Source organism: Oreochromis aureus, linkage group 12 (assembly GCF_013358895.1).
Source record: "Oreochromis aureus strain Israel breed Guangdong linkage group 12, ZZ_aureus, whole genome shotgun sequence".
Lineage (NCBI taxonomy): Eukaryota > Metazoa > Chordata > Actinopteri > Cichliformes > Cichlidae > Oreochromis > Oreochromis aureus.
Genome location: NC_052953.1, coordinates 7,609,609 through 7,617,743, shown reverse-complemented (window position 1 = coordinate 7,617,743; position 8,135 = coordinate 7,609,609). Strand labels below are relative to the sequence as shown.

Below are 8,135 nucleotides of genomic sequence, written 5' to 3'. Positions count from 1 at the left end.
GAAAAGTCCTCACAGTTGGTTTTCATAATCACACTGCCACACAGCTGACAGCAAGATGAAACCTTGTTTTCTACGCTTTTTTGGATATTAATCACTGTGCAGAGCTCTTACATTTTCTGCAAGAGGCCAGTGTGGTGAAAATACTGCAGACTAGTCTCTCCAGAGCAGAATCAGTCTTTTTTCATTATTGTTCTTTAATATTTTGAGAGGGGGAAAAAAGGGCCAGCTTTCTGCTTAAAATATGAGAGCGCATTACTAGACTATATTTTTTCTCGCAGCCTACATTAAAGACAGAACAATGCACGCACAGTACCATCATCACTTGCATGGTACCATGAGCGCTTTTCATGAATTGTTCAATTGCACAAAGATTCAAATTATGTTTTTTTTCCCCTTCTAGGAATAAAAAGATTCTTATTCTGAGACACATAATGAAGCCTCACAGGCGGTGAAATAAAAGGCAGCAGGCTGAAGATGTTCCCCAGGAGCTGGTCTGCAGGGAAATTTCACAATAGACCCTTTATTCCAGAGAGTGACTGAGTAATAATTCTTCTGCAGTAAATAACAGCAACAGTTTGTATAAAAGAGAAGTGCAGTGGGCACATTTTAAAGATTAGGTTGTGAAACCGACCTTTCTTAATAAATGCACAATGTATCATAAAGGCTGAATCAGTACTGTAGCTTTTTTACAAATGTGAAATTACAGACACCACCTCCTTTTAAGACTGGTGCATAGTTAAATGTGTTCAAGTGAGCTGCAATGAGAGGAGCTGTTCATGAAAGGTTTGGATAGACAGCTATATCAAGCTAGCTTCCATACACGGTACTTTATAAAATACTATGTATATTTTTATTCAAATTTCCTTATATTTGATTGAACTAAAGCTAAAAAGTGATGGCATACTTACTTTGGGCGTCATACTGAGAAACTACTTCTTATTAACGAACAATGTTACCTGTAAGGTAAGCGCATTTGAACATAATTGGAAAATTAGCCCGGTTAAATCACGAAGCGTCCTGAAGAGGGTAGTGTTTGTTTTAAGGTGGCACGACGGCTGAAAACAGATTTAACCGAGGACTCCGAACTAAGAAAAACGCCGTCGGGCAGCCACGGATTGCTGAAGGGAATAAATATACGGACTGCAATTCATATTTGACTCGAGAGACTCAAATAACTTTCAAATTTAACGTGAAACTTCACGATATCTCAAACAACAAGTGCCTCTTTCAGTGTGCAGTGAAGTCAATGGTGCCTCCTTAACAAAGTGCTGGCACTTCGGAAAGGGGAGTGCAAAGGAGAGGGTCAGAAAGAGTGGTGGGTGGGGATAGAGCCCTTTTGGGAGAGAGAAAGAAAAAACTAAAAAAAAAAAAAAAATCACGTGTTTAGAGATCAAAGGAGATCCGCTTTGTAGAGGAGGAGGAGGAGGGTGAGAAAAAAGAGGGAGAGAGAGGGAGGGAGCGAGAGAGCAAGGGAAAGAGGCAGCGTTTGCAGGCAATGTAATTGACAGGGTTCGCAGTGGTGAAATAAACACGCTTCAGCCAAGGCTCAGTTTTTTTTTTATTGCACAATTCTGACTCTTGACGCATCGCCCGCACAGCGCACAGACCTGATTTCGATTATTTTCACCCGATTAATTCATCCGTGTGAAATTATGTCCCGATCGGCGCAGATCCAGCCGGCAAGATGATGATTTTACCAAGGAGAGGCTCAGATCGTGTGCCCGACTCGGTGGTCTTGGTGATCTTGGTGGTCGCCGCTTCTCTTGGTACCGTCTTCGCCAAGGATACAGCCTTTGTGGAAGTGGTTCTGTTCGAGTCCAGTCCCAATGGAGATTATACTACTTACACGACTGGCTTGCAGGGACGGTTCTCCAAAGCAGGAGCCACTATCAGCGCGGAGGGGGAGATCGTTCAAGTACGTGCAAAGTGTCCTTTTTCTTACGGGGGGATGACAAGCGGCGGTCCCGAGCAACGCTACCGGGACCCGGGCTGTAATTTAACCAAGCTGCCCTCCTAGAAACTTTTTCCGCTGGGACTGACAAGAGTTGTACATGGTGTGTGTGTGTGTGTGTGTGTGTGTGTGTGCGCGCGCGCGGGCAGTGTGTGTGAGGATGGTAACGACGCTTGCAAGCATATGCGGTCACAAGATGGCTCCTATCTTGTGGAATTCATTCACAGGGAAAACATGCTCTTGCAAGTTATTTTGTTGATGTCTGGAGCTCACTTGAACGCGCCTTACATTCAGTCGCCCTCAGTCTGAAACACACGCATTTTGGAGCCGTTTTGTTAAATAGCTACAACCCTACCACCGCCTCCAAAAAGTTTGCAAACTCGTAGCGAGCAGGCGTTACGCATTTCGCAAGGGCCACTATTAAAACACTACGAAGCTACTATTTGTGCGTATTTAGCACTTTGTCCGTGTCAGAGCTGAGCCGCGTTTTTATACCAGCTTTAAAACCACCCAAAGCAAGTTTTAGTAGTGGAATAGCACTGCTTTTATTGACCGGACCAACATGTAAAATAACCCCACGTCCCGCCGCCTGCACCCTGTTGGTGTGCAGCCGTCACCACTACATTTGTAGTGGCACGTTTTTGGATAAGACTCACTTGTAACTATTTCAAGGCGGCGGAAACACAAATAAATAAGAATAGAGTGCGTAGTAGTCGTGGAAGAAGCATCCCGGTTCCATCTTTTATTTCCTGGCCTCAGACATGACAAGTGCACTTGGCTGGAGCTGGCTATGCTTGGACCAACTCTGTGTGGGAGTCACTAAAATATGAAGCTTCTCTTAAGTGCCAGAAGGGTGTATTTGATGTTTTATTATTCTTGCCTAATGTGCTTGGACACTGTTTTTAAGAGTTTGGGTTCTAGTTATGTGCAAAAGCTTTGATGTTTAATGTTATATTTCCTGACCTCTAACATGTCCTGGATCAGGGGGTGCACAGCTCTTTGTGGGCGATTCAAAGCCACTTGAATGTAAAGCAGTTTTTGAATGGCCAGTGTCCTCTCTTTGAAGCTTGATGCAGTAACTTGGAGCTGTTTGTAAAAGCCAGAGTGCAGCGAAATCATCCATATGAAGGCTATGTGCATGAAGTTTGTCAACAGTTGCAGTGTGATCGGAGGCATCATTTCAGTATAGGTGTCAGTGAGCTCATCAGTACCCCGGAAGCCACAGCCATAATCATTCCTGACCATTTGTTTTTGCAGGGTGGTGGTGGATCTGAGGCTTAATCAGGTTCAGCCTCAGTTGTGTTGTTCCATTGCCGTTACGCTCTCCAGTCAGCCAGCATATGCACTTAGTCGAGACAGCTAGTAGCACCCTTCAGCCATCCCTCACTTCTCTGCAACAGTGTAGTCAGCTGCTCTGCAGCATCTTTTGAGTGCACATTTTTGCTTCCCCCCTAAAAAAAAAAAAAAAACATAGGCTCTTATTTTGAAATAAACATGATATGTGGAGATCAAAGGCAGGGATACTCAGCACAAAAATGGGCCCTGTTTATACACAGTGATGGCCATTTGGCGCCACTCGGTAACCACACAGAATTGTCGGACCTCAGCTTTACATTGAAAACCACATCTATTTAGGTTTGCTTTCTTTGCTAACATGGCCTCTGACCACTTAGAGACAGCTTATATTTTGTCAGGCTATAAGGAGGGGCAGTTTGTCCGGGCCCGAGCACTGTCTTGAATTTCCTATTTTACCAAAGATTTATGTAAGTTGAAACTGACAATGAATGACAATCATACAACGTGAGGAGTATAATTTAAAACTGGTATCCAATTTCATACTTTTGAATTCTATACTTGTAAAATAACATTGCAGGAACGCGTTGGGAAATTTCTGTGGTGTTGTTTTACACTGGAATTGGGTTAAACTCAAATATTTAGGTTCTTGTCTCCGGTGATCTCTGCAGCGGTTGCACTTGTCCACTTTCAAGGCTTTCGAGCTCAGCGAATAAGCAGCTCGCTTAAGTCTTCCTGAGGTTTGTGGAGCCCTCTGGTCCTCTGTTTGATCAGAGCCCTGAGGGGTTTGCGCTACCTTATGTGTGTGTATAATAGCGGTCAGACCTCAGCAGGTATGGGTTCAGATTCCGGGGAAAAGTCTGGGGCCTTGGCAACACTCTTCAGCAAAGACCCAACCGCGATCACCACTCGTATGCTCCGGACTCTCCTTTTGCTAATTCCCCAAAGCTAACACCCCCACTGATCTGACTGAAGAGTGCAGAAAAAAGTGGCACACGCTGCCGGGGCCAAAAATAATAAATTAAGTTAATTTGCTTCTTGAGCTCGTCTAAAAGGGGGGAAGCATGATGACGCATATCTGGCCACAGTGCCAAACCCCAGGCTTCCCAAGGCAGTTCCCTGATTGCTACAGTTCAGCTCCATAATAGCAAAGTAATCAATGTCTCCTTAAATCACTCTGTCAAGACGTGAGACAGTGTGTATGTGTGTGTGTATCAACAGGCGTGACAACTTTAAGAGTGTATTTACAGCATCAACTCAACTTGGGTTCTAGGCAACCAGAGTACAGGTAGTTAATGGTTTTCACCTATTGTCTCAGATAAAAAAAATACTTGCCTTATAGGCTACTATGATGAAGGAAAATGAGCAATTAATTAAATGGGGGAAAGCCTAATTTGGATCACCTGCGACTGAACTACTGAACATTCGATTTCTTGTTTTGCAGTCTTGCTGTACTTTTCCACGGGTTAGCGGTAGCTCAGACTTCGGTTAACCCTTGAATGCAGGGCATTGATGGCACAACCAAATCATTCCCTGGTTGACTCAAGCAGGTGCGTTTCTCACACTGGCAGCAGATCCTGCTTCTGCATTTACCGATAATTTGATGTCAGCAAAACACTCGGTTAGGCTTCCCATCGCTGTGCTGTTTTCATTCTGATCGCCGTTGACAGCACTCGCATGGCGTTTCTGATTAGAATGGATTTAATACGAAGGGAAACGCCATCTGCTGCTCATCACTCTTTATTGTCTCTCAAACGCCAAATCATCTTTCCTGTAGCGAAATGAGCTTCGATGCACTGCATGAGTTCACATCTGCCTCTGATTTCCAGCGGGCCCGTGCTGTCAGCATGTGAGTGAAGAGCTGAGGCAGGGACGTGGCAGGGGCACGCAGGGGACCAGATGGAACTCATAGTGTCGCCGGCCAGAACCAGAGGGAATAACGTGCCCTTGCGTACTTCCTCTCAGAGGGGACACAGAGCATCCCCTGAATCCCACGTCCAGAAGCACCCAGAACCCCATTCGCCTTTAAGCTTCGTCTCCATGCATATGAACTGTCAGCAGCTATATAGCTTTGCGACTCCTTTCAAGGTGGCAGTTTTGTTTTTTTTCTTGTGCAGGGGTAAAGTGGTGGTTTCAGCGAAGACAACGATGAGCCTAAATACTGGAGCTCCTACCTTGGAGCTGGCAGGAGTTGTGTCGCGCTGCATTTAGACTATAATGAGAGCTTTAGTGGTTTAAGGAATCCAGCGCGCTTTCTCGCCACAGCCTGGAAACCCCAAGAGGCCATAATGGGCCGGTCCCAGACGGTAGGTGCCAGGGACCGGGCCACTCCCAGCGCCAAAGCAACAGTAGCAGTACACAAATGCTGGTTTAAAAGGTTAAAAGTGCTGCTCCCTACTTTTTTCCATTTATTGGCTTGGCGGTCGCAGCTGTATTTTAAGTGCTATCGTCTCTTAACCGCCACCCTGTTTCACTTTCATGTCCCAGCCAAAGTAATTTGAGGCTGTGTTTCTCCCCTTTTTGGAATAGAACAGACTAAACTGTTTTTCTCTTTCTCTTGCTTAACACCCACCTCTTATATGCACAAACTCATCCCACACCTTTGCCCTGGTCTTTTTCATGCATCCGCTGACTTCGAGTTGAAGCTCAGGTGAACTGGGCTGATATTGAATTGCGCTGCCCCTGGATCTTAGTTTCAGACCGTTCCCCACCTCTGTGTCCCACTTATCCTTGCTCCAGTGACAGCCTGATAATTAGGATACAGAAAGTCAGTTCATTCTTGAAACAAATCTCAGGGTTGCATTTACTTTCCTAAAGTCAAAACGTAACTAAAAATTCCTTTATCGTCTGATGTCTTTAAATTTGGCTGGAAAACAGCTCAAATTATAGATTTCCACATTTTTTCCAGTGATATTAAACAAGTTGCGCTTCTGAGGACACCAACCTGCTAAAATCTGACATTTTTACTTCCCAAATTGCTTGATATGACAAAACATTTCTGTCAGTTCCAATGATAGTAATTTCAAAGAAGTGTGTGCCAAATGGTAATGATTACCTTTAGTCAATATTGAGATGTCTGTCAATCTTGAAATGCCTGACTTCCTGTTTTGATCGCTTAGTACTTGTCCAAACTTCTTTCAACTCAGAAATGCTGCTTCTCCAACCCTGAAATGTTGTTTTGCTCACCTGCCGCTGGCTCTGTTGCTCCGTCTTATCTTCCTGCGCTTGCCTCTCTGAGCCTCACATTCCCACTGAATGCACAGCTCCACCTGGAACAAGTGCATGTTGGTACTGGTGGCCCCAGTAGCTATGTTAGTTTCCACTGGGCTGAATGGCTGAGCTTATCTTTGATGTTCAACTCCAAGAGAGATTAGCAGTCAGCGTGATGCTCGCGGCTGCCTCCTCTCCAGCATCCAGGCCTCTTCCAGAGTAACTCTGTTCACCCGCGTCAGTCCTCTCCTGACATGAGCTCAGACATGCAATCTATCGATTGCATGTCTGAGCTCACTTGTATGAAATTCTTGCATATGTCCTCTGTATTGCACTTGAGTAATGAGGAAATGTTTATTCATATTTCCCCCAAGGTTATGATTTTTCTTTGATGCTGCCTGTCTTAAGTGGGTTTTTTTTTTTCCACATTTGTGACAAGTTAAAGATGAAGAGAAGTCCTGAGTGGGGTTTTCACTTTCTGAATAACCCCTGGTGTGTTTGCCTGCATTTGATGAAATGGTGCTGAAAGGCCCAGTTCATCCTCTCTGCCCACATTTTTATCTACTGACACAGAGGGTCTCCAAAACAAAGGCTAAAGGGTCGAGGGTTATGAAATGACAATGCTCACAGTAGCTCATCCAGGCAGAGGCATGCTTTGTTGTCGGCAAGGAATGTGCTGACTAACTGTGGAAGGCCACAATGCCAGTCGCCCCTTTTGTTGTACTTTTTTTTTTTTTTTTTTTTTTTTTTTTTTTTTTTTGCCAGTGAAGGTAGCTGTGCAAAGAGTCTGTTTCCCTCTTAGCCCTGCACTCTGTCTTCTTTTCATCCTTCCTAAGTATATTTACTGTTGTTGTGCCCTCACTCGTCTTGTTTGTCTTTCATGAAAGGAGAAGTCTTATCTCAGATCTTTCCGACTCATCCAAGTTCAAGAACACCGGGTTCAAAGTTCTTTCTTTTGTGTACATCATTATATTATGACGAGCCTCATGTGTAAGAACAAAAACACTTGCACACAATGGTGCTATTAATATGTGAAGAGCCTGCCCTTTTGTCATCCATAGTTCTGTCAGGACCTCTACAGTCAAAAGGAGATTGTTATTTCAATTTGCAGACATTTATATTTAGCAACATGGCTCCATTATGGGAGGACCGAGCATACAGGGAAAGCATAAGGTGGCAGAGCAGATGTCAAAGGCGTCAGATATGAACCTGGTTAAGGCATTAAAAGAAGGTGCTGGGGTGCATGTGGGTTGCAATGTAGCTTGCAGATGCAAAACAAAACAAACAGAGAGAATGAAGCAAATGGGTGCACCTTATGTGACATTTACCAACCGGATGTATAGAAGGATATCAGCTGACTCTTCAGCTTGTACAAGCTGACACTGAGATTAGCTGCTCTGTGAGAGTTGCAGTTAAGCTCGACTTTGTGGTCTAGCTGAACTAACTCTGCTCAATTTTATTTTCTTTACGGTTCAGTGAAGCAGATACAGGTTTTGCATGTCAGATCAACCTCGGTCTTATGCACCATATTAATGTTGTGAATGTTCCCCTTGACAGCCTGTATATGAGGAAACCCCCCCCCCCCTTTAATGGATTCCTACACAGCAGTGGCAAAGGTCATGTACAGGGGTGCCAGATGGGGATAAATCCGTTTCAGGTGGAAGCTCTGACCCCATTATGT

At 44.5% G+C, this 8,135-nt stretch overlaps 1 protein-coding gene across 2 annotated transcripts in view; it reads left to right on the top strand.

The window, feature by feature from the left end:
- Positions 1-1,404: 1,404 nt before the first annotated feature.
- znrf3 (zinc and ring finger 3) overlaps positions 1,405-8,135 on the top strand; it is a 66,618-nt gene continuing 59,887 nt past the window's right edge. The window contains exon 1 of one of the 2 annotated variants that reach the window (XM_039620886.1): positions 1,405-1,915. In XM_039620886.1, coding sequence (XP_039476820.1) covers positions 1,685-1,915 — 231 coding nt within the window. In that variant the 5' untranslated portion in view covers positions 1,405-1,684. The remainder of the gene's footprint in view (positions 1,916-8,135) is intronic. The other variant, XM_031746862.2, reaches the window with a different exon arrangement.